The sequence below is a fragment of the Hyla sarda genome, chromosome 1, assembly GCF_029499605.1.
Source record: "Hyla sarda isolate aHylSar1 chromosome 1, aHylSar1.hap1, whole genome shotgun sequence".
Taxonomy (NCBI): domain Eukaryota; kingdom Metazoa; phylum Chordata; class Amphibia; order Anura; family Hylidae; genus Hyla; species Hyla sarda.
Window position 1 is genome coordinate 318,824,755 of NC_079189.1, and position 27,316 is coordinate 318,852,070.

The following is a 27,316-nucleotide window of genomic DNA, read 5'->3' on the forward strand; positions in this document are numbered from 1 at the left end:
GCATTTTTGAGCTCATAAGCAGAAAAAACATAGGTTACATCTCACAAATATGCAAGGCCTAAAACAGCAGATGTGAAGAATTTACACTAAGTTGGGCAATAAATTGTCCAGCTATAGGACAACAGACTATATAGATAAGGATGAGAAAGGAGGGGGGAAAGGAGTCTAAATGGTGATTAAGTAGGACATGGAGAGATACATGATCCTGTGCAGATTTGATGCGCAGGATTTGTAACTGCCATTAGAAACTGCTCAGCCATTTAGTTTACAGTGAAATCTGCAACAGAAAATCCTGTGCATCAAATCCTGCACATCAAATCTGCATACGTGTGAACGTACCCCAAAGTGGTAAAATGATGTCCAACTGGGATGTAATAGTCATTTTCTTTATGTTGGTTAATGGAAAATCTGTGTAGCTTCATCCGTTTTTTTGAGTTTCTGACTGGTTTTACCAATGCAACACCCTATTTATAATTACTATTGCACCCCAAGTTGCACACCATTGTACCCAGCTCACTAAAATCAAGAAAGTGAGAGGTCATTTCCAAAACACACAAGAAAGAAAAACCATTAAAGGGGTACTCTGGTGGAAAACAAATGTTTTCAAATCAACTGATAACAGAAAGTTGAACAGATTTGCAAATTAATTCTATATAAAAATCTTAATCCTTCCAGTACTTATCAGCTACTGTATACTACAGAGGAAGTTGTGTAATTCTTTCCAGTCTAACCACAGTGCTCTCTGCTGACTCCTCTGTCCGTGTCAGGAACTGTCCTGAGCAGGAACAAATCTCCAAAGCAAACCTCTCTGCTCTGGACAGTTTCTGACAGTTCCGGACAGAGGTGGCAGCAGAGAGCACTGTGGTCAGACTGGAAAGAACTATACAACTTCCTCTGGAGAATACAACAGCTGATAAGTACTGGAAGGGTTACGTTTTTAAATATAAGTTATTTACAAATCTGAATAACTTCCCGACACCAGGTGATTTGAAAACATTTGTTTTCCGCTGGAGTACCCGTAAAAGCCAATATTATATTTTTTATGATTGCAAGAACATAAAACTTAATGTGGATTTGAGCTTCTTAGCACAGTTTTCAGTGCTGGATTATGTACTCTATGGGGGAGATTCATCAAAACCTGTCCTGAAGAAAAGTTGTTGAGTCACCCATAGCAACCAATCAGATCGCTTCTTTCATTTTTCAGAGGTCTTTTAAAAAATGAAAGAAGCAATATGATTGGTTGCTATGGGCAACTCAGCAACATTTCCTCTGGACAGGTTTTGATGATTATCCCCCTATGGTTCTAAAGCTGGACAATTTATGGTCCAACTTAGTGTAAATTCTCTACATCTGTTGTTTTAACACTATGAATATTTGTGAGATGAGACCATATGTGTTTTCTGCTTATGTGCCCAGAAATGCTTTTCCTAAAAATGCTCTCTACAAAGTACTGTTAGTCCATTAAAGTATTCTGCAAGATTCTACAACATTCTATGAATATATATATATATATATATATATATATATATATATGAGTGCCATGTGAATATGGCATTAAATATGTTTTTAATATGGCATTAAAATGGATTGGTGTGGGGGGTATCATTTGATTCACACAACATGCCTTTCACTTTGATGGTGCTCGATATTTTTAGTTCGATGCAAACAAAAATTAAGGCAAAAACATTTTTTTTGTATAAGTATTAATCCCCTGATAGACAGTACTTTGTGGAGCCATCTTTTGATGCAACTACAGATTCTTCTAGGAAAAAGTGCTTTAACTTCTTTAAGTTAGATGGTTGTTGGTGTACAGCATTACTCATGTCATGCCACAGATTTTCAGTTGGATTCAAGTCTGGGTTGTGACTAGGCTATTCCAGTACATTAAAATGTTTCCCTTAAAGAGTTCCTGTCATCAAGCCATATTTTCTAAACTAACTCAGATTAAATTCCCTAACTACTCCGAACACCCCTCCTGCTATTAAAAAAAAAATCAGAGCTTTAAAAAGCTCTGTATCATACCTTTCCCCTTGCTCACAATGTGTGAGCTCCCGGCAGGAGAATGTGGGCATTCCCCTACAGAGCTGTGCCTCACCATGCCCCCGCAGGCACTTTCTGAGTTTGGTCTTCTGCCAGGCTGGGAGGAGACCAAACTAACTGACTTGCGGCAGGAAACAGAACAGAACCACCTAGTGGCCGTTTATTCAATCACATTAAAAACATATAAAGGTTGAGAATTTTAACAGCAAGTAAATAGTAAAAGTGTCTTGTAAAAGGGAACAATATATTAAAAGTTTAGTTTGGTGACTGGTACTCTTTACAACCCATCCAATGTACCTTTAACAGTATTTAAAAGTCAGTGGGGGAGATTTACCAAAACCTGTCCAGAAGAAAGAGTTGCCCATGGCAACCAATCAGACCGCTTCTTTCATTTTTGAAAAGCCTCTGAAAAATGAAAGGAGCAATCTGTTTGGTTGCTATGGGCAACTCAGCAATATTTCCTCCGGACATGTTTTGATAAATCCCCCCCATTATCCTGCTAGAATGTAAACCTCTGTTTCAAGTCTCTGGTGGACTAAAACAGTTTCCTTAAGAATTGAACTCTATGTACTGCCATCTCTCTTTACTTCTTCACCAGTTTTCCAGTTTCTGCCAATGAAAGGTTTCTCCACAGCATGATACAAGATACCACGATGCTTCACCCTGGGAATTATGGGATAGGAAGTGTTGGGTTTGCACCACAGGTTTCTTTTCTAAAGTAAAATGTTATCCTCATTTGACCAAATTCTCTTCCATGTGTTTGGGGGGTCTGCCACATGCTGCTTGGTAAACTCCAAATTAGTTTTTTTTCTAAAGGTTTTTTTTTTTTTTGTAAAGTCCCACTTTGTGAAGTGTATGCCTTTTAGTGATCCTATGGACAGATACTTTCATCCCTTTGTGGATCTTTGGAGCTCCTTCAGTTTTATTATTAAATCTCTGAGCAATGCTCTCCTTGCCCGCTCTTATGATGGTCGACTTTTATCATAGGTGTATTTGTAGTTATAATGGATATAATGGTGCTCTGTGGGATGTTTAAAGTTTGGGATGTTTTTTTTTTATCTCCCAGGTTTGGGTTATAATTTGAACTATTTTGTCAGGTGCATTACATAAAAACTAAATAAAAATGTATTTTAATTCAAGGTTATGATTAAACAAAACAGCAAAAACACAAAGGGAAGTGAATACTCTCACAAGGCACTGTAATGGTTGAGAGAAAGTGGCCTAAAAAATACAAAATAAGGAGTCTGATGGGCAACATGGGTCAAACTATTTTGCAGATATTACAGTGTTATGATAATTGAAAAAGGCCTTGAAATTGCCCTTTTAGCATTGAATGCTTCAGTATTCAGCTTGTCAGTACAGAATCTAGATTCATCTTTGGCACAGTGAATGACGTCCCTAGATACTGAAAGCACCAAAGATATGACTGCAGCACAACTTTCTCATACAACTCCAAATTATTCCTCTAAATGCTGGAGGGTATGCGACTTGTATTGCATGTCCCATACATACCACTCTGCTGTCCTTTTGTTTGGACTTGTTTTATTTTATCTAATTTGTTTGAGATGGATGGTGTGTCATATTTTCAAATATAACATTTGCCTTTAGGTAAATGTTACCCCAAACCTGCCGTACTGTCCTAATACATATGGTTATATGTGTTACAAGCATATCTGTGTTATAATTCAATAACAAATACAATTCTCTATATACACACCTTACTAATAGTTCATGACTACATGCTTCAATGTAGTGTATCAGGTCACATTAGATACTAGATATTAACCAGACTCGTACTTATTGTTAGTTACCGTAGGTTTTATTAGTATGTCAGCAATAAGTTAGGGGAGACTTAAATAACTAGGTGTTGCATTTTGCAGTTCCATTTATTAAGGAAAAATCAGAGCACCTTAGTATTGAGGAAGTGAAAGGAAGGCTATCCATCAATCCAGATACATCTGTTCTTGTTACTTTGGAAGAAGACTGGAGAAAACTGAGATCAAACACAAAAGACCCTTGTATCATAGAAAAATTGAGAATGAATATTTCCAGTACAACAAACTTAATTCCAAATGAGAATGAGTCATTCATCAAGCTGAATGGTAAGTTTATATTGGCCAGGTAGACCATCACAATTTACATGACATAAATCATAGAAATATAAACTGTTTTCTGCCACTGATATCTCATTTATCATGAAAAGTGATTCTGATGCTAGATGCTAGAATTTTACTACATAGAATCACAGTAGTATGTAAGGGGTAACATTCATACATTTGTATCCATTGTTTAGTGGCATATTCAAAAGCATGCATTTCATGTACACCATTCTTTACTAGAAGTAATACTTTTACAAACAGAAGTGCACAAAGGCATCGTACAGACTACAGTGTGGCATGTTCTTCTGAGGACAACCAATGTCCATATGCTCTTTTTGCACTTTTGGATGTCATAGAGGTGGATCCCCTGCTTGTGAGTCTCCTCAACAGGATTCTGCTGCGCTGTGTAAACGCGGAATTTCCGTGCCAGATGTTTCTGGCACAGAAATTATGATTTTCGTGTCAACAGAAAGAATGAGCCTGTTCGTTCTTTCAGTTCTGGAACTGAAATGAACAAATTAACAGGTTCATTCTTTCTGCAGATGTTTTCAGTCCGTGTCAAAAATCGGATCCCCTAAGAAAATGACCCGATCATAGTCACTGGCTGACTACGATCGGGTCCGCAGCCCCACATAAGTTAAATAGCTCCGTACCTGTCCGTGCACAGATACAATTTCAGCTGATTTGAGCTTCCGAAATTGTCTCTGTGTATCGGAGGTTCAAATCGTGATGTGAACCCAGCCTGATTTTCTCTTATGTGGGTTCATAGGCTTCTCTTTCTGGGACAAAGTTTGGAGAAAGATAGTAAACTAGCCAAAATATGTCTGCCCTGCATTCAGGGAATGGTGCTGTCTGCGAAAAAATGTTCACCGCACCTTGTGGACAGTGCAATGTTGTAAATAGAGATGAGCGAATCGAATCTGACAAAGTGGAATTAATTCAGAATTTCATGAAAAATTCGATTCGGACCGAATTCGAACTTCAACTCAATTCTAAATAAAGAATTTCTTAATTAGCGACACCCCTGCGATTATCCTGTATAATGTATAGATGCAAGCGGCTTTCTCCTGTGCTCGCATCTCTGTAATAGTTAGGATGATCGCAGCGGGTGTCAGGAGTGACACTAGCTGTGATCTGTCCTCAACTGCAGGTACTAATGCTCCCAACATGGAGCACACTCTGCTCCATGCTGGGAGCTGTAGTACCTGCATTAATAGACAGATCGCAGCGAGTGTCACTTCCGACACCTGATGCGATCGTCCTGTATAAATGTATAGATGCGGCCAGCCGCTCTTCTATGGTCCCCTGCACTGACGTATATATACCTATTACTCATATTTCCCACAGAGAGTTGTGATTGGCTGGAACTCTCTGGCCAATCACAGCTCTCTGCGGGAAATATGAATAGGTGTATATATACGGCAGTGCCAGAAGTGACACAGGCAATCTGTCAATTAGTACAGGTACTACTACTCCCATCATGGAACAGTGTGTTCCATGCTGGGAGTAGTAGTACTACCTAAAAAAAAAACAAAAAAAAAACACACACTACATTTTTATTATTGTCGGCTACATTTTTAGTGCCCTGCCTGCCCACATACACATAAATTTATCCCTGTTTAAATTAATTAAAATTTCGTTATAATAAAGATACATTTTGTTAAATAAAAAATGTTCCATCACTACTGTATCTTTAAAAAAAAAAAATTAATGGTACCCTACGAAATTTTATTAAAAAAAGGTATCTCCATCACGTTCTTGGATCACTAAAGTTCATATTTTCTCTGTTATTGCCTCCTAAAAGGATCATTCTAATAACGGATGCAAACTGATGCAAAGGAATGACATTTAGTGGCATCCATTTGCATCAGTTTTTCATCTGTTGGTATCAGCCCTCGGCAGACTCCTGCAGCCGGGATTACCAGCAGAACAGACTTCTTTCCATGATGGAAGTAGTAGTACCCCGGCTGCGGGAGTCTGCCGGAGGCTACATTAATGTTTTTAATACTACCCCCATCATGGAACAGACTCTGACTTCTGAGACCCGATGCGATCAGAAGTTATTGAACAGGGGAGCGGGCAGCATTTTCCGTTGCTCCTCTCTGTCAAGTACAGAGAAGAGCAGCAGGGAATGGAATAGCATGTCCCTGCTGTGCACTGTGACAGCGCTAGAAGATGACTGGGCAGCAGGCAAGTTTAAAAAACCCTGCTGGGAGCCCTGAATGGCTCCTCTGTACCAGCCATTCTCCCAGGGGGGAATTTTAAAATGAAAGTAAAAATACACCATACATCGCAGGGGAGTGGAGCATGCCGCCCGCTCCCCTGTTTAATATCTTCTGATCGCATCGGGTCTCAGAAGTGAAACCCAGTGCCATCAATCCCTCAGCCCCTGTACTACAACCCCCATCATAGAACAGAGTTTATTCCATGATGGGGGTAGTAGTACAAACACTAATGTAGCCTCCAAAGTCACCAGCAGACTCCCACAGCCGGGGAACTACTACTCCCATCATGGAAATAAGTCTGCTCCATGATGGGAGTAGTAGTAGTCCCAGCTGCGGGAGTCTGTAGGCAGAGGTGTTAAAATGGCCATAAAATAACAGTACATGATGGATGTTATAACGGGTCTTAACAGATGAATATGCTGTTATTTTGATAGCCGTTATTTCATCTGTTATTATACATCTGTTTTTTTTTATTATACAATACAGAAAAAGGGTGTTTAATAATAATCTATAGTGTGAAAAAAGCCTAATAAAAATGTAGTGTTTGTTTATCACTCTTTTTTTATATTTTTTTTTTAGGTAGTACTACTACTCCCAGCATGGAACACACGGTTCCATGATGGGAGTAGTAGTACCTGTACTAATTGACAGATCACCCGTGTCATTTCTGACACCCGTTGAAATCCTCCTGTGTAATGTATAGATGCAGCGGCCGCTCTTCTGTTGTCCCCTGCACTGCCATATATATACACCTATTCATATCTCCCGCAGAGGGCTGTGATTGGCCAGATGGTTCCAGCCAATCACAACTCTCTGTGGGAAATATGAATAGGAGTTTATATACGTCAGTGCAGGGGACCATAGAAGAGCGGCCGGCCACATCTATACATTATACAGAAGGATCCCAGCGGGTGTCAGGAGTGACACTCGCTGCGGTCTGTCTATTAATGCATGTACTACAGCTCCCAGCATGGAAAAGAGTGTGCTCCATGTTGAGAGCAGTGGTACCTGCAGCTAAGGACAGATCACAGCGGGTGTCACTCCTGACCCGCTGCGATCAACCTTCATCCCTGAGATGCGGAGCGGCTTTCTCCTGCGCTAACATCTCTGCTCTGTACTCCGACCGGCCACTTACTCATTCATATTTCCCGCTGAGAGCAGGGATTTTCTGCCACCCTCTGGCCAATCCCCACTCTGGATGGAAAATATGAATGAGTGATGTGAATTTCTATTCACATCACTGGCCGGCTGGGTGTATAGTGCAGAGATGCGAGCGCTGTATAGAACCGATCCGCATCTCTGCTATATTATGGACAATCGCATCAGGTGTCAGCGAGATCTGTCTATTAGTACAGGAACTACTACTCCCATCATGTAACAGTGTGTTCCATGCTGGGAGTAGTAGTACTACCTAAAAATATTTTTTTTAAAGAAAAAAAAAGTGAAAAACACACGCACACTACATTTTTATTATTGTCAGCTACATTTTTAGGTCCCTGCCTGCCCACATAACTTGATCCCTGTTTAAAAATTAACATTACCATTTTTTGTTTTTGTCTTTCAATTTTCGGGAGCGGCAGGGACCAGAAAATTCAGCGCTCATTTCATAATTTTTTTTTTCTAATTTTTGTTCTAAATCATAATTTTTTTTAATTTTCACTTTACTTTTTTAGCCCCATTTTTAATATTGAGTGCTGAATTTTCGGGTTCCTGCCCGCTACCAAAAATTGAAAGGCAGAAAAAAAAATGTTAATGTTCATTTTTAAACAGGGATCAATTTATGTGGGCGGGCAGGGACCTAAAAATTTAGCCGACAATAATAAAAATGTAGAAAGGGGCCATTTAAATGTAAAAATAATATATTTTTTATAATTATTATCATTATTTTTTATCAGTAATGTATTTTAATATTGTGTTTAATAGTGTGTGTGTGTGTGTGTGTGTGTGTGTGTGTGTGAAAGTGTGTATGTGTGTTTAACTTTTTTTTTCTCTAGACGAGGGTTTCTCTAGACCAGTAAGGAAGAATGATTTTGAGGGTCCAATCTTCATCTTTTCAGGATATGTTCAGGATATTTTCAGTGTAGCCAAATGGGGATGTTTATGTCTGCACCTTAGTAGCCCTGCTGTATTAACACTTTAACACAGTTTGAACCCATGGAATGACTCTGTTGGGTCAGACTGACTTGTACAAGAAACTCTTTTAGCAGTTTATAACTGTATTGGCCATATTTTTCTTCAATTAAGCTACATTATTAGATTTCTGTCTGAATAAACCAATATGTTTAGTTTCCTTGCATACATATAAAATATGTACATCTACTCTCATATTTACAAGTTACTTAGCTAAGTTATAACTGTTGTTCCATTCCCTTACATTTGTTTCAGGAGTTTTAGAAGAGAAGGACTCTCCAATAAAGCAGAAGACTAGCGTTTACAAATGGAAACAACAGTCATCCAGTAATGATTTTTCAGTATCCATGTTACATTCCTCCTCCTCACAGAACAATGTGACCTGTATGGATACTTCCAATAATGCAGACATAACTACAGATAATATGAAAGTAGATACGCATGGAGACAACGCAGATAAAGCAAAAGAATGTCTACCTTTAACTCAAGATAAAAAGCAGTATCCAACACCAGTAAAAGAAATATTATCTGTTAGCTATGTGAGCCAAGCTAGTAGCAGTCAACAGCAATCTAAGAAAATTGTGGATGGAGGTCTAAGCGGGCATGATAACCAAGAAAAAGAAGATTGTGATCTGCTTTCTAGTTTCATTGCTCTTAGAACCAAGAGCTCAATAGGCCACAGTGAATGCAAACATGAAGAGAAAGTGTTATCTCAAGGTAGTTTACATGTCTGTATGTCCTTTATGTCCATTATAGGTTGTATGTCATGTCTATAAAAAGGTTTAACCTCTTAAGGACGCAGGGCGTATGGATACGCCCTGCATTCCGAGTCCTTAAGGACGCAGGGCGTATCCATACGTCCGTGGGAATTCCGGTCCCCACCGCTAGCCAGTTGGGGACCGGAGCCGGATGCCTGCTGAAATCGTTCAGCAGGCATCCCGGCATATCGCCCAGGGGGGTCATTATGCCCCCCCATGTCGGCGATCGCCGCAGATCGCTGGACAATTCAGTCCAGCGATCTGCGGCGATTCCGGGTCAATCGGGTCTCCAGTGACCCGGAATTACTGGCTGTTCGGGGCCGTCTCTGACGGCCCCGAACAGCCAGAGCCTGCAGGGGTGAGGTGGCACTGGTGCCACCTCACGATCGCCCTGATTACCGGCCGACCAATCAGGGTGCCTGCTGCGGGTGTCACTCCCGCACCCGCTCCGCCCCTCTTCCGGAGGGCGTGAGCGGGTGCGGGAAGACGACCCCGGGTGCTGGGGACCCCGATCCCCGGCGTCCATGTTGGGATCGGGGCCCCAGGAGCGACGGCGGCGGCGAGGGACTTTCCTGCTATGAAGCAGCAGCAGGAGGTGAGTTACAGCCTCTTGCTGTTGCTTAGCAACAGCTCCCAGCATGCAAAAAGGGCATGCTGGGAGCTGTAGTTATGCAACAGCAGGAGGCAGACCACCACAACTCCCAGCATTCCCTTATGGGCATGCTGGGACTTATGGTTTTGCAACAGCTGGAGGCACATTTTTTCTATGGAAAAGTGTACCTTCAGCTGTTGTATAACTACAACTCCCAGCTTGCACAAACAGCTAAAGTGCATGCTGGGAGTTGTAGTGGTGCATCTGCTGGTTGCATAACTACAACTCCCAGCATGCCCGTTGGCTGTCGGTGACTGCTGAGAGTTGTAGTTTTGCAACAGCTGAAGGCACACTGGTTGTGAAACAGAGTTTTTTTTTACCTAACTCAGTGTTTCACGACCGGTGTGCCTCCAGCTGTTGCAAACTACAACTCCCAGCAGTCACCTTACACCATGCACCGTACATGCTGGGAGTTGTAGTTTTGCAACAGCTGGAGGCACACTGGTTTTGAAACACCGAGTAAGGTCACAAACTCCGTGATACATAACCAGTGTGCCTACAGCTGTTGCAAAACTAAAACTCTCAGCATGTACAGTCTGTCAGCGCATGCTGGGAGTTGTAGTTTTGCAACAGCTGGATGTCCCCCCCAATGTGAATGTACAGGGTACACTCACATGGGCGGAGGCTTACAGTAAGTATCGGGCTGCAAGTTTGAGCTGCAGCAAATTTTCTGCAACAGCTCAAACTGCCAGCGAGAAACTACTGTGAACCCCCGCCCGTGCGACTGTACCCTAAAAACACTACACTACACTAACACAAAAAATAAAATAAAAAGTAAAAAACACTACATATACACATACCCCTACACAGCCCCCCTCCCCTCCCCAATAAAAATGAAAAACGTCTGGTACGCCACGGTTTACAAAACGGAGCCTCCAGCTGTTGCAAAACAACAACTCCCAGTATTGTCGGACAGCCGTTGACTGTCCAGGCATGCTGGGAGTTTTGCAACAGCTGGAGGCACCCTGTTTGGGAATCACTGGCGTAGAATACCCCTATGTCCACCCCTATGCAATCCCTAATTTAGGCCTCAAATGCGCATGGCGCTCTCCCTTTGGAGCCCTGTCGTATTTCAAGGCAACAGTTAAGGGTCACATATGGGGTATCGCCGTACTCGGGAGAAATTGGGCTTCAAATTTTGGAGGGTATTTTCTGCTTTTACCCTTTTTAAAAATGTAAAGTTTTTGGGAAAAGAAGCATTTTAGGTAAAAAAATATATATTTTTTTTACATATGCAATAGTTGTGAAACGCCTGTGGGGTATTAAGGTTCACTTAACCCCTTGTTACATTCCCCGAGGGCTCTAGTTTCCAAAATGGTATGCCATGTGTTTTTTTTTTGCGGTCTTGGCACCATAGGGGCTTCCTAAATGCGGCATGCCCCCAGAGCAAAATTTGCTTTCAAAAAGCCAAATGTGATTCCTTCTCTTCTGAGACCTGTAGTGCGCCAACAGAGCACTTTTCACCCCCATATGGGGTGTTTTCTGAATCGGGAGAAATTGGGCTTCAAATTTTGTGGGGTATTTTCTGCTTTAACCCTTTGTATAAATGTAAATTTTTTGGGAAACCAAGCATTTTAGGTAAATTTAAAAAAAAATTTTTTACATATGCAAAAGTCGTGAAACACCTGTAGGGTATTAAGGTTCACTTTACCCCTTGTTACGTTCCCCGAGGGGTCTAGTTTCCAAAATGGTATGCCATGTGTTTTTTTTTTTGCTGTCCTGGCACCATAGGGGCTTCCTAAATGCGGCATGCCCCCAGAGCAAAATTTCCTTCAAAAAAGCCAAATGTGACTCCTTCTCTTCTGAGACCTGTAGTGCGCCAACAGAGCACTTTTCACCCCCATATGGGGTGTTTTCTGAATCGGGAGAAATTGGGCTTCAAATTTTGTGGGGTATTTTCTGCTTTAACCCTTTGTATAAATGTAAATTTTTTGGGAAACCAAGCATTTTAGGTAAATTAAAAAAAAAATTTTTTTAAATATGCAAAAGTCGTGAAACACCTGTAGGGTATTAAGGTTCACTTTACCCCTTGTTACGTTCCCCGAGGGGTCTAGTTTCCAAAATGGTATGCCATGTGTTTTTTTTTGCTGTCCTGGCACCATAGGGGCTTCCTAAATGCGGCATGCCCCCAGAGCAAAATTTCCTTCAAAAAAGCCAAATGTGACTCCTTCTCTTCTGAGACCTGTAGTGCACCAGCAGAGCACTTTTCACCCCCATATGGGGTGTTTTCTGAATCGGGAGAAATTGGGCTTCCAAATTTTGGGGGGTATTTTCTGCTATTACCCTTTTTAAAAATGTAAAACTTTAGGGAAACCAAGCATTTTAGGTAAAAAAAATTTAGTTTTTTTTTACATATGCAAAAGTCGTGAATCACCTGTGGTGTATTAAGGTTCACATTACCCCTTGTTACGTTCCCCGAGGGGACTAGTTTCCAAAGTGGTATGCCATGTGGGGTTTTTTGCTGTTCTGGCACCAAAGGGGCTTCCTAAAGGTGACATGCCCCCCAAAAACCATTTGTCGCTCCTTCCCTTCTGAGCCCTCTACTGCGCCCGCTGAACAATTAACATAGACATATGAGGTATGTGCTTACTCGAGAGAAATTAGGTTTCAAATACAAGTAAAAATTTTCTCCTTTTTCCCCCTTGCAAAAATTCAAAAATTGGGTCTACAAGAACATGCGAGTGTAAAAAATGAAGATTGTGAATTTTCTCCTTCACTTTGCTGCTATTCCTGTGAAACCCGTAAAGGGTTAAAACGCTTACTGAATGTCATTTTGAATACTTTCGGGGGTGCAGTTTTTATAATGGGGTCATTTATGGGGTATTTCTAATATGAAGACCCTTCAAATCCACTTCAAACCTGAACTGGTCCCTGAAAAAAAGCGAGTTTCAAAATTTTGTGAAAAATTGGAAAATTGCTGCGGAACTTTGAAGCCCTCTGGTGTCTTCCAAAAGTAAAAACTCATCAATTTTATGATGCAAATATAAAGTAGACATATTGTATATGTGAATTAAAAAAAAATTATTTGGAATATCCATTTTCCTTACAAGCAGAGAGCTTCAAAGTTAGAAAAATGCAAAATTTTCACATTTTTCATCAAATTTGGGGATTTTTCACCAAGAAAGGATGCAAGTTACAAAAAATTTTTACCACTACGATAAAGTAGAATATGTCACGAAAAAACTATCTCGGAATCAGAATGATAACTAAAAGCATTCCAGAGTTATTAATGTTTAAAGTGACAGTGGTCAGATTTGCAAAAAATGGCCGAGTCCTTAAGGTGAAAAAGGGCTCAGTCCTTAAGGGGTTAAAGTGTTTATCCTACACAAAAAAAAAAATTTGTCCAAGGCTGGCTTTTAACCCCTTAAGGCCCAGGCGATTTTACACCATAGGACCACAGCTTTTTTTTTTGAACATCTGACCACTGTCACTTTCAACATTAAAGGGGTTATCCAGGAAAAAACGTATTTTTATATATCAACTGGCTCCAGAAAGTAAAACAGATTTGTAAATTACTTCTATTAAAAAAATCTTAATCCTTTCAGTACTTATGAGCTTCTGAAGTTAAGGTTGTTCTTTTCTGTCTAAATCCTCTCTGATGACACCTGTCTCAGGAGACGCCCAGTTTAGAAGAGGTTTGCTATGGGTATTTGCTTCTAAACTGGGCGTTTCCCAAGACAGGTGTCATCAGAGAGGATTTAGACAGAAAAGAACAACCTTAACTTCAGAAGCTCATAAGTACTGAAAGGATTAAGATTTTTTAATAGAAGTAATTTACAAATCTGTTTAACTTTCTGGAGCCAGTTGATATATATAAAAAAAGTTTTTCCTGGAATACCCCTTTAACCCCTTAAGGACCGGAGGTTTTTCCGTTTTTGAATTTTCGTTTTTTGCTCCTTGCCCAAAAATCTATGGTGAAGCGGGAAAAAAAATCATTGTGCGACAAAATTGAAAAAAAAACGCTGTTTTGTAATTTTTGGGGGCTTCTGTTTCTACGTAGTACATTTTTCGGTAAAAATGACACCTGATATGTATTCTGTAGGTCCATACGATTAAAATGATACCCTACTTATATAGGTTTGATTTTGTCGGACTTCTGGAAAAAATCATAACTACATGCAGGAAAATTAATACGTTTAAAATTGTCATCTTCTGACCCCTATAACTTTTTTTGTTTTTCGTGTATGGAGCGGTATGAGCGCTCATTTTTTGCGCCGTGATCTGAAGTTTTTAACGGTACCATTTTTGCATTGATAGGACTTATTGATCATTTTTAAATGATATAAAAAGTGACCAAAAATGCACTATTTTGGACTTTGGAATTTTTTTGCGCGCACGCCATTGACAGAGCGGTTTAATTAATGATATATTTTTATAATTCGGACATTTCCGCACGCGGTGATACCACATATGTTTATTTTTATTTTTATTTACACTGTGGTTGTCACGATGCCGGCTGGCAGGTAGTGGATCCTCTGTGCCAGAGAGGGATGGCGAGGACCGCGCTAGTGGACCGGTTCTAAGCCACTACAGGTTTTCACCAGAGCCCGCCGCAAAGCGGGATGGTCTTGCTGCGGCGGTAGTGACCAGGTCGTATCCACTAGCAACGGCTCACCTCTCTGACTGCTGAAGATAGGCGAGGTACAAGGGAGTAGGCAGAAGCAAGGTCGGACGTAGCAGAAGGTCGGGGGCAGGCGGCAAGGATCGTAGTCAGGGGCAACGGCAGGAGGTCAGGAACACGGGCTAGGAACAAACAAGGGAACGCTTTCACTAGGCACAAGTGCAACAAGATCCGGCAAGGGAGTGCAGGGGAAGTGAGGTGATATAGGGAAGTGCACAGGTGGAAACTAATTAAGCTAATTGGAAGATTGGGCCAGGCACCATCATAGGTGCACTGGCCCTTTAAATCGCAGAGACCCGGCGCGCGCGCGCCCTAGGGAGCGGGGCCGCGCGCGCCGGGACAGGACCGACGGAGAGCGAGTCAGGTACGGGGACCGGGGTGCGCATCGCGAGCGGGCGCCACCCGCATCGCGAATCGCATCCCGGCTGGAGGCGGGACCGCAGCGCACCCGGTCAGTGGATCTGACCGGGGCGCTGCAGCAACGAGGATGAGGCGAGCGCTCCGGGGAGGAACGGGGACCCGGAGCGCTCGGCGTAACAGTACCCCCCCCCTTGGGTCTCCCCCTCTTCTTGGGGCCAAAGAACCTGAGGAAAAAAAAGTCAATTTTTCCGTGATGAGGTCCGATGCACATTAGGAGGGGTTCTGTGCGGAAACGCATGAGACAGTCCAATCTTTCATTGTTAATACAATAGATGTAGAGGGGTCTGGCGAGACTGGTCACAGGGACGTAGAACCTGTTGATAAGAGAGGCCAAAAAATTTTTTCCTGCAGATCCGGAATCCAAGAAGACCATAGTAGAGAAGGAGAAGGTAGAGGCAGATATCCGCACAGGCACAGTAAGGCGTGGAGAAGCAGAGTTGACATCAAGAACTGTGTCACCTTTGTGCGGAGTCAGCGTACGTCTTTCCAGGCGGGGAGGACGGATAGGACAATCCTTCAGGAAGTGTTCGGTACCGGCATAGTACAGGCAAAGATTCTCCATGCGGCGTCGTGTCCTCTCTTGAGGTGTCAAGCGAGACCGGTCAACTTGCATAGCCTCCGCGGCGGGAAGCACAGGAACGGATTGCAGAGGACCAGAGGAGAGAGGAGCCGGGGAGAAAAAACGCCTCGTGCGAACAAAGTCCATATCCAGGCGGAGCTCCAGACGCCATCCGGAAGAACGCATGTCAATGCGAGTGGCAAGATGAATGAGTTCATGCAGGTTAGCAGGAGTTTCTCGTGCGGCCAGAACATCTTTAATGTTGCTGGATAGGCCTTTTTTAAAGGTCGCGCAGAGAATCTCACTATTCCAGGACAACTCGGAAGCAAGAACACGGAACTGAATGGCGTACTCGCCAACGGAAGAAACACCCTGGACCAGGTTCAGCAGGGCAGTCTTGGCAGAAGAGGCTCGGGCAGGCTCCTCGAAGGCACCACGGACCTCAGCGAAGTAGGACTGGACTGTGGCTGTGGCAGGATCATTGCGGACCCCATCAAATTTGTCCGGCAGGGACAAGCAGGGGTTAGGAGCGGCCGGTTGCTGCGGAGGAGTTGCAGGAGCCGGCGGAGGAGATGGTTGTTGCAGCTGTAGCTGTGACTGAATTTGCTGTATCTGTGACTGAAGATGCAGTGTCACGGAGGTCAAGTATGCCAGCTGTTGATTTCGTTGGGCGATCTTTAGGGCTTGCTGGGCGACCAGTGTAGGGAGGTCGGTGACAACTGGCAGAGGAACTTCAGCGGGATCCATGGCCGGATCTACTGTCACGATGCCGGCTGGCAGGTAGTGGATCCTCTGTGCCAGAGAGGGATGGCGAGGACCGCGCTAGTGGACCGGTTCTAAGCCACTACAGGTTTTCACCAGAGCCCGCCGCAAAGCGGGATGGTCTTGCTGCGGCGGTAGTGACCAGGTCGTATCCACTAGCAACGGCTCACCTCTCTGACTGCTGAAGATAGGCGAGGTACAAGGGAGTAGGCAGAAGCAAGGTCGGACGTAGCAGAAGGTCGGGGGCAGGCGGCAAGGATCGTAGTCAGGGGCAACGGCAGGAGGTCAGGAACACGGGCTAGGAACAAACAAGGGAACGCTTTCACTAGGCACAAGTGCAACAAGATCCGGCAAGGGAGTGCAGGGGAAGTGAGGTGATATAGGGAAGTGCACAGGTGGAAACTAATTAAGCTAATTGGAAGATTGGGCCAGGCACCATCATAGGTGCACTGGCCCTTTAAATCGCAGAGACCCGGCGCGCGCGCGCCCTAGGGAGCGGGGCCGCGCGCGCCGGGACAGGACCGACGGAGAGCGAGTCAGGTACGGGGACCGGGGTGCGCATCGCGAGCGGGCGCCACCCGCATCGCGAATCGCATCCCGGCTGGAGGCGGGACCGCAGCGCACCCGGTCAGTGGATCTGACCGGGGCGCTGCAGCAACGAGGATGAGGCGAGCGCTCCGGGGAGGAACGGGGACCCGGAGCGCTCGGCGTAACAGTGGTTTTTTTTTTATTGGAAAAGGGGGGTGATTCAAACTTTTAATAGGGGAGGAGTTAAATGATCTTTATTCACTTTTTTTTTCACTTTTTTTTTGCAGTGTTATAGGTCCCATAGGGACCTATAACACTGCACACACTGATCTTCTATGTTGATCACTGGTTTCTCATAAGAAAACAGTGATCAACGATTCTGCCGGATGACTGCTCATGCCTGGATCTCAGGCACTGAGCAGTCATTCGGCGATCGGACAGCGAGGAGGCAGGAAGGGGCCCTCCCGCTGTCCTGTCAGCTGTTCGGGATGCCGCGATTAGCCGCGGCTATCCCGAACAGCCCGACTGAGCTAGCCGGGAACTTTCACTTTCACTTTTAGCCGCACGGCTCAGCTTTGAGCGCGCGGCTAAAGGGTTAATAGCGCGCGGCGCCGCGATCGGTGCTGCGCGCTATTAGAGGCGGGTCCCGGCTTCACTATGACGCCGGGCCCGCCATGATGTGACGCGGGGTTACTGTGTAACCCCGCGTTATATCAGAAGAGCAGGACCAAGGACGTACCGGTACGTCCTTGGTCCTTAAGGGGTTAATAACTCTGGAATGCTTTTAGTTATCATTCTGATTCCGAGATTGTTTTTTCGTGACATATTCTACTTTAACATGGTGGTAATTTTTTGTGGTAACTTGCATCCTTTCTTGGTGAAAAATCCCAAAATTTTATGAAAAAATAGAAAATTTAGCATTTTTCTAACTTTGAAGCTCTCTGCTTGTAAGGAAAATGGATATTCCAAATAAAAAAAATTTGATTCACATATACAATATGTCTACTTTATGTTTGCATCATAAAATTGACAAGTTTTTACTTTTGGAAGACACCAGAGGGCTTCAAAGTTCAGCAGCAATTTTCCAATTTTTCACAAAATTTTCAAACTCACAATTTTTCAAGGACCAGTTCAGGTTTGAAGTGGATTTGAAGGGTCTTCATATTAGAAATACCCCATAAAAGATCCCATTATAAAAACTCCCCCCAAAGTATTCAAAATGACATTCAGTCAGCGTTTTAACCCTTTAGGTTAAACTAGACCCCTTGAGGAACGTAACAAGGAATTAAGTGAGCCTTAATACCCCACAGGTTAAAAAAAAAAAATTCACTAAAATGTGTTTCCCCCCAAATTTCACATTTTTGCAAGGGTTAATAGCAGAAAATACCCCCCAAAATTTGTAACCCCATCTCTTCCGAGTATGGAGGTACCCCACAAGTGGACCTAAAGTGTACTGCATTATCTGCATAATGCAGACATTTCCTAATGGCCTCGAACCGCCTCCGTGTCATCGCCATACTGTAATGCGGGGTCTGGTAGAGGATGTCCCCGCTCCAGTAATGACAAGCACTTGGTTTTTTGACCAGGCCCATATGCAGCGAGAAGCCCCAAAATGTCCTCATTTCCGCTGCATCAATGGCGTACCATTCAGTGGGCCTGGCCAAAAGTGAATCGAGGTGGTGGGCAATGAACTGCTGGGCATACAAGTTCGTTTGCTCCACCATGTGATTGACCAGGCTGTCACTGAAAAAAAACTTTAAAAAGTCCAGATCAGTGAAGCCAGCATGGTCAATCGAGATTCCTGAGTCGCCAACAAACTCAGGAATCTGTGGCTGATAACCCTCTGGGGGGCTCCAGACAGGGTCAGCAGCATTGCCACTCGTACTAGTGTCGGCCACTGGGTCACTCTCATGGGGGGTGCGTGGCCTTGCCTGGTGGCGTCTCCACCGCCGTACAGGGGACTCATCATCACTACTAGATGATGAGGAGGATGAGAAAGAACACAAAAATGTAGGATCTCACTGGCAGATTCGGAGTCGGAGGCTAAAAAAGCGTAAGCCTCCGCTGCCGAAAATTTTCTTTGTTTTTATGTCTTGCATATTTCAACAAAATAAACTTTAACATACCTTCCTACATGCCCCCGATGGTCCGGCACAGGCCTCACGGTCCAGCGGTGCTAACCTCATTCAACTTCCTGGGGACGGGGATGCCGCTGAGCCGTCGGCGTATCACCAGCCGCAGCGATGTCCTGCCCCTGTCTGTGATAGGCTGAGCCCACTGTCATGTAAGAAGCCGGCCGGAGCTCCTTACATGACAGTGCGCTCAGCCTATCACCGGCCGGGGCGGGACATCGCTGCAGCCGGTGATACGCCGACGGCTCTGTGGCGTCCGCGTCCTCAGGAAGTTGAATGAGGTCAGCACCGCTGGACCGTGAGGCCTGTGCTGGACCAACGGAGACACGTAGGAAGGTATGTTAAAGTTTATTTTGTTTATTTTTGAGGCCCGGGCACAGGAATATATAAAAGTCTTGCACTACAGTTGTCCTATAACCTCTTAAGGACCCAGGACGTATGGGTACGTCCTGGGTCCCGGTCCTGCGATATATCGCGGAGGGCCCAGCTTCATAGTGAAGCCGGGACCTGCCGCTAATAGCACGTGGCACTGATCGCGGTGCCGCGCGCTATTAAGCCTTTAGCCACGCGCTCAAAGCTGAGCCGCACGGCTAAAAACAAAAGTAAAAGTGCCCGGCTAGCTCAGGGAGCTGTTCGGGATCGCCGCGGTATAATCGCGGCATCCCGAACAGCTATAGCACAGGAGGAGGTCTTCTTACCTTCTCCTGTGCTGTCCGATCGCCGAATGAATGCTTCAAGCCTGAGATCCAGGCTTGAGCATTCAATCGCCGAAAACACTGATTGATCCATTCCTATGAAGATGCATCAATCAGTGTAAAAGATCAGTTAATGCAATGTTATAGCCCCCTATAGGAGCTATAATATTGCATAAGAAAAGTGTCAAAAAATCATTAACCCTTTCAATTATCCCTTCCCCTAATAAAAGTTTGAATCACCCGGCATTTCCAAGAATAAAAAAAACACAGTGTAAATAAAAATAAACATATGTGGTATCGCCGGGTGCGGAAATGTCCGAATTATAAAAATATACCGCTTTTTAAACCGCACGTTCAATGGCGTACGCGCAAAAAAATTCAAAAGTTCAAATTTTCCTGCATGTATTCATGATTTTTTTCTGAAGTAACACAAAATCAAACCTATACAAGTAGGGTATCATTTTAACCGTATGGACCTACAGAATAAAGATAAGGTTTCATTTTTGCCAAAAAATGTACTGCGTAAAAATGGAAGCCCCCAAAACTTACAAAACAGTGTTTTTTTCATAGATTTTGTCGCACATTGATTTTTTTTCCCGTTTCACCGTAGATTTTTGGGTAAAATGACTAATGTCATTACAAAGTAGAATTAGTGATGCAAAAAATAAGCCATCATATAGAATTTTAGGTGAAAATTTTAAAGAGTTATGATTTTTTAAAGTTAAGGAGGAAAAATTGAAAATGAAAAAACGGAAAAAGCCCGGGTCCTTAAGGGGTTAAGGACAAAAGTAAACTGAGTACTTAAAGGAGAAAATTTACTTATCCCCTAACCACAGGATATGGCAGATCGCGAGGTCCTCTCTCAGTGAGGAGCATGTGTCGTCTACTGGTAGACAGCACGCACTCCATTCATTTCTATGGGATCGCTCCCATAGAAATGAATGGAGTGCATGTCGGTGGCAGCATGCCCTCCTCACAGGTCCTGTCCTGGTGATTGCGGGGTCCCCAGCATTCAAACCCCCTGTGATAAGCTACTTATCCCCTATCCTGTAAGTCCTTTAAAAGGTTAAAGAAAAGCTGACAGGTGGGTCAACTCCCCTAGCCTGAAAATGCAGGTGGTTAATGTGGGTGATCCTGAGTAAAATTATGTATTCCTTACCTCAATCCTCTCAGCCCTTCCCGAGATATAGCACAATCTTGCAATATGCAAATTAACTATTAACTGTAACACGGATGGGTTTGAAGACTATCTGTGCCTCTGAAGCTGCCCCCTGGGTCCATTCCCTGCTCATCAATATTCATCTCCTTTCTCTCCTTGATAAGAAGACAGCACAATCGGGACCCAGGGGATAGCATCAGGGGTGCAGAGTCTTCAAACCCATCCCTTTTGCAGTTGAGAGTTAATTTACATATTGCAAGATTGTGCTATATCTCAGGAATAGCTGAACGGATTGGGGTAAGAAATACATCATTTTACTTAGATTACCCACAATAACAACCTGTATATTCAGTTTAGTGGGGCTGATCCATCTGTCTGTTTTCCTTCAATGACCCCTGTAAAAAGGTGTATCAGTGGTCATTAAGGGTTTAATGGGTGTAATTGGGTATCGTATTAATTTGCTCATTTTAACAGGTTGGCCATAGAGTTTGTGTAGTGAGAGAGTTGGTAGAATCCATTCGTCAGGTTAAAAATTTACAGTAAAAAGTATTTCCTCACCTCTACTTGTTACTGGTGTCTATTATTTAATAAGATATCTATTTTCACTGATCAATCTGTATTTAATTTTTTATTTATTTAAAAAAAAAGTTGTTGTTTTTTTTATTATTATTATTATTTATTAATTTTTTGTTACGCCATTCACTCTGGAGGGGGTGCAAGCAGCTGGTCTTGCCATGGGCGTGAAATAGCCTAGCAACAGCCCTGCTGCTACATGACAAGGTACTCCTAAAAAATGAATGTTTATGCTGTCTGTTGGTGTTCATGAGTTTCTTAGAGCACCAGTATCCATGGTGGTGCTTTGCCAAGCTGGCAGAGTGGCATCCTACGTGAGGCAACCAACACTACCAACTAAACACACCCACATAACATGCCATATTAAGAAAAACTTATTTACATTGTAAGGGTACGTTCACACTTACAGGATCTCCTGCATAATGTGTGCAGATAATTTTGCTACCCATTAACTTCAATGGCTAGCAAAATCAGCTGCACAAAATTAGTAGCAAAAATATGCAGCAGATCCTGTACGTGTGAACATACCCTAAAACTGAATTAAAATAGTTATGTCAAATGAAGTCCAGTTCATCAAGTTCAACCATAAATTGCTAAATTGTTTTTTAGAATGTTAACTCTATTTCTCATTAGATTATACCAGCCTAAAGTGTCAGTCTTCCTATCCTGATTACCTGAGTCTACATTTCTACCACTAACATTGTGAAATGTTTTCCCTGAGTACTTGAACAAAAAGTGCTCACACTCCACCTACTGGATGGATCCATTAATTGACATTTAATATAATCTTTTATTCTTTAAAAGTTTTACATTTAATTTTGAAGAAGAACAAAGTGCTCTATAAAACAGCGTGTTTAGTACTGTAGGTACCTTAACAGAAAATCGGGGTGTAAAGACCTCAATCAATTATGAGAATTAACCTGGAGAAGTATATACTTAGTAAATTTTCGCCCTGCTCTGTGTCACATGACTGAGGCAGTTACATAATCTAAGAGATTAAAAGCATGAAACTATATCCTAAGTATACAGCACCTATATGGGCCACATTTTGTATCTGTTTACCACTCGGTACCATTAATATTATAATCTGGCAGCTTGGTGGTAGTGTACACTATCCTTTTTGCTGTATTTAACTAGGGTAGTTCAATTTCACTTATATAGTCGGAAGGGTTAGACTCTGCTCCCTGGTACGGTCCGAGTCATCTGCCACACAGGTCCAGTGGATCAACTTCCACCGGGGTTCCTGTCTTCTGAAAAGTGAGTGTTACAGTAAGATCCGGCCATGGATCCCGCTGAGGTACTCCTGCATGAAGTCGCGGATCTTCCCTCCGTTGTTGTACGTCAGTCACAGCAGTTGTCCCGACAGGCGCAGCAACTTTCTCAACTTTCAGCTATGATGCAACAGCTTTTAGCCTTGCAACAGCAGCAGATATCGCAACCTGGCCCACTCCCACCACCAGCTCCTGCAGTGTCTTCTGGCTCCCAGCTACACCTGCCTTTACCTTCCAAGTATGATGGGGATTCCAGGTCATGCAGAGGATTCGTTACACAGTGCTCCATGCACTTGGAGCTCATGTCTGAACTGTTTCTGACAGAACGTGCGAAGGTGGCCTTTGTCATTAGCCTACTGTCCGGCAAAGCCCTGGCCCTGGCTACACCCCTTTGGGACCACGGTGATCCAGTAGCTTCCAACTTAACGGCTTTTTAAGCAGAATTTCGCTGTGTCTTTGAGGAACCCGCACGTGCCTCTTCTGCTGAGTCGGCTTTGCTGAACCTATGTAAATGGAATTCTTCCGTTGGTGACTACGTGGTTCAATTCCGCACTCTAGCCTCAGAACTGGCATGGAATGATGAGGCCTTGTGTGCCACATTCAAAAAAGGACTAGCTAGCAGGATTAAAGATGCCCTTGCTGCACGTGATCCTCCTTCTTCTCTGACTGAACTTATCCACCTGGCCACACATATTGATGTGTGTTTTGCTGAGAGGCAGAAAGAATTGCACTTAGAGATGGCATCTGCCCGAACACGGAGATATCCTTGCCTGGTACCCGTGTTTCAACATTCACCTCTACAGTTTCCTGCGACTCATGCCGAAGAGGCTATGCAAGTGGGTCGTTCCCGTCTTACACAACACGAGAGATCCCTCAGTGAGAATTTGTACTTGTATTGTACTAGCCCCGAACACTTCTTCAAAGACTGTTCTGTTCGTCCACAGTATCCGGGAAAATGCTTGCACCTAAGGCACGTAGGAGAGGTGGTGAATACCACCTAAGGCTTGCACCTAAGGCACGTAGAAGAGGTGGTGAATACCACCTCTCCTCGCTCAACTATTTCAGTACAAGTCTTCGCTTCTGCCAAGTTTTCCTTCAGTGCTACAGCATTTTTGGATTCAGGATCAGCAGGTGACATTATTGATGCTTCTATGGTCCACAAGTATCATCTTCCCGTCACTCGCCTTGCCAAGCCATTGTTCGTCTCCTCTATTAATGAACAAAATCTGGACTGTATGGTTCACTTCCATACTGAATCTCTTGTCATGCAAGTGGGTGTATTGCATAAAGAAAATATTGAATTCTATGTTCTGCCACTCTGTACTTCAAAGATTCTTCTTGGCCTTCCTTGGCTTCAACCCCATTCTCCGCAACTGGATTGGAGAACTGGAGAGATTATTCCTTGGGGACAATCCTGTCAAAATCTTTGCCTCCAACCAGTTCTGCATAAAGTTGTTTCTCGCCTTCCTCCTTCACCTGGCCTGCCACCACCTTACCAAGATTTCTCTGACGTTTTCTGCAAGAAACAGGCTGAGTCTCTGCCTCCACATCATCCTTACGATTGCCCTATTGATCTTCTAACTGGTACCACTCCTCCTCGTGGGAGGATATACCCTCTATCAGTTCCTGAGACCAAAGCCATTGCTGAGTATATCCAGGAGAATCTCCAAAAGGGATTTATCCGTAAGTCCTCTTCTCCTGCTGGAGCTGGTTTATCCTTTGTAGGGAAGAAGGATGGCTCACTCAGTCCATGCATTGACTACAGGGGACTTAACAAAATCATGGTCAAGAACCGTTACCCTCTACCTCTAATCTTAGAACTTTTTGACCGTCTACGTGGTGCCAAGGTTTTCTCCAAGTTGGACTTAAGTGGAGCATATAACCTCATTCGTATCCGCAAGGAGATGAATGGAAAACGGCCTTCAATACTCGTGACGGACAGTTTGAATATCTAGTAATGCCATTTGTGGTCGTGGCTTATATGGAACACGTACTTACCAACGTATGTTCTAACAACCTACCCTACGGTCCGAGGTGTGCCAAAACCGTAAAGCGTGGGCATGCCTATAGAGGGCATGCCCTACTGAAAGCTGAAATAAAGGGCGGGATTAGGGTGGGTTTCGCACAACACCACATACGCCCTGATTGCTGCAGGAGGGGAGTATTTATAGGAGACTGCCCCCTCCCACAAATAAAGCCAAGGGCTTAACACTTGTGGTCGTGGCTTATATGGAACACGTACTTACCAACGTATGTTCTAACAACGTACCCTACGGTCTGAAGTGTGTCAAAACCATAAAGCATGGGCACGCCTATAGAGGGCAAAAGACAACGTGTATAGGGAAAGTATTTATTTAGACAGCAAGCAGTTACAAAGCCAAATACGTAAACACATGAGCCACCTTGACATGCAGGTTGGGAATGTACCTGGCATAACAGAACGACTTCCACCTAGCCATGGCCTTGATTAAATGTGCATGCACTTTGTGCTGGGAAGCAGCTGAGGCTGCCCCCATGCGAAACGAATGACCCGAAATGAGCTTCGGGTCATGCCCTGCCGCAGCTACTAGCGTGCGGACTTTCTGAATGAAGCAGGAGGTGGACAGTGGCCGCTGACCCACCGGGAGTAGTAGACTGGTAGGAGAGGCGTGTGCAGTGGCAACTAGGAGGGCGTCCAAGACTGTCACCAGGCACCACTTGTGCCCGGTGGGAAAGAAGGTGACCTGAACCTCATGCCGTGACGTCTTGGTGGAGGTGAGTGTGAGGACCCTGGTGTGACAACTGACCTCTGACCAACCCTGTCCCTGTGTGGGAGGAGTTTGTGAACTCCCCGGGTCATAGGAACCCGTAGAAGCCCATGTACATGGCAGCTTTAATGACTAGGCTAGGAAGGAAACCGAAAGGGGAGGAGTCCAACATATCGGACATGCCCCTAAACAGCTCTCCTGAGACAGGAACCCTGGTGGGCATTTTAGCAGGTGCCACATTGCTGATGCCCTTCGGTATGGCCTTGATAGGATGGGCCGCAAACAGTGAGGGAGTACCCGGGTGCTGCATGGCCGTAAAATGCTGAACCCCTGCTAAATACCCCTTGATGGTGCTGTGAGACAGGGCCAAGGTAGAGTGGCAAAAAGCAACGAAGCTAATTAGGGAAGGGATGTAACCGATATTGTCCTCTGGGTGTGCAGCCAGAAACTGCTGATAAGCGTTCCAAGCTACTTGGTAACGACATTTGGTGCTGGCTGAGAGGGAACTGGTGATGAGGTTATTGGCCAGGCGTCTGAACCGAGTTAGCCCATCACCAGCAACTGGAACGGGGGTACTGGCATGCCAACTGGATCCACCCCTGGTGACACCTGGAAGAAAAGATCTGTGTTAGCCCGTCAGAGAGCATCAGCTGCAATATTGCGTGCACCCTCGATAAAAGTGGCCGTGAACTGAAAGTTGTAACGCAAGGACAGCCACACCAACCTCCTGAGAAACCTCATGACCTGCGAGGACTTGGACCTACCCTTATTGAGAATCTCCACTGTGGCCTGATTGTCACACACGAACGTGACCAGTTGGCGAGACCAGCCCTGCCCCCACACCTGAGCTGCCACCACTATGGGGAAAATTTCAAATAAGGCCGAGCATGTAGCAAAGCCCGGGATTTCACTGACCTGCTGCAGCCAACGATCGGCCACCCAGTGAACACCAAAAATAGCAGCGAACCCGATTAAAGAGTACGCATCAGTGAACTGGGCGACCAGTCTGATGCCACTGGAACAAAAAGGGACACGCCATTCCAGGATTCTAGGAACTGCTGCCACATCAGAAGATCCTCTACTGCCTCATGACCTACCTGAACGAGGCTGTCCTGGCAGGGTGCTGCTGACAACAGAGCCAGCAGCGTGGACACAAAAGCCCGACCCTGAGGAATGATCCTCATGCAAATGCCAGCATGCCTAGTAGACTCTGCAACTCTACCCTAGTAGTAACCTGGGACCGGGTGAACTTACCTATCACCGCCCTGATCCTATCCAACTTTTCCTGGGGTAACCTAGCTTCCATCTTGGCCCCGTCCAACACTACCCCTGGAAATATCAGACAATTGACGGGACCCTCCACTTTGTAAGGAGAAACCGGAACCCCTAGAGACTGGAAAAGCTGCAGACCCCCAGCTAACTGAGATGCGACAACCCCTGGTGGCTTAATTAGCAGAAAGTCATCTAGGTAGTGGAGTACATGTCTGCACCCCACCACCCGCTCGAGAGCCCAGTGTAGGGCTATAGCCCGCTGGTCGAAGAGCCAAGGACTACTCTTCGAACTGAATGTGAGCCTGACTGCGAAGTAGTACTTGTCCCCCCATTTGATGCCATACCACTGCCACAGGTCCGGTTTGACTGGAAGGAGCTTGAAGGCATCTGCGATGTCGATTTTTGACAAAAACACCCCCGGCCCTAACTGGAGGATCATTTGTATCGCCTGGTCGATAGACGCGTACTTCATACCGAACTCTTCGGAGGGGATCAGAGAGTTGAGGCTCGGGACTAGGCAAGAATGAGGCGCTGACAAGTCATAAATGAGATGCCTTTTATTGGAGAATTTTCCAACCACAATGCCAATCGGTCTGACTCTCCATGCCTCAAGTGGTGGGATGATGAATGGTCCGATGATGAACCCCTTGTCCACCTCCAATTGAAGCAGTTC

At 44.4% G+C, this 27,316-nt stretch overlaps 1 protein-coding gene across 19 annotated transcripts in view; it reads left to right on the plus strand.

Moving 5' to 3' along the window:
- Window positions 1-27,316, plus strand: part of SHOC1 (shortage in chiasmata 1) — a 262,135-nt gene that overhangs the window by 141,491 nt on the left and 93,328 nt on the right. For all 19 annotated transcript variants that reach the window (XM_056518636.1, XM_056518635.1, XM_056518660.1 and 16 more), the window contains 2 exons: window positions 3,921-4,142; window positions 8,750-9,211. In XM_056518636.1, coding sequence (XP_056374611.1) covers window positions 3,921-4,142; window positions 8,750-9,211 — 684 coding nt within the window. The remainder of the gene's footprint in view (window positions 1-3,920; window positions 4,143-8,749; window positions 9,212-27,316) is intronic.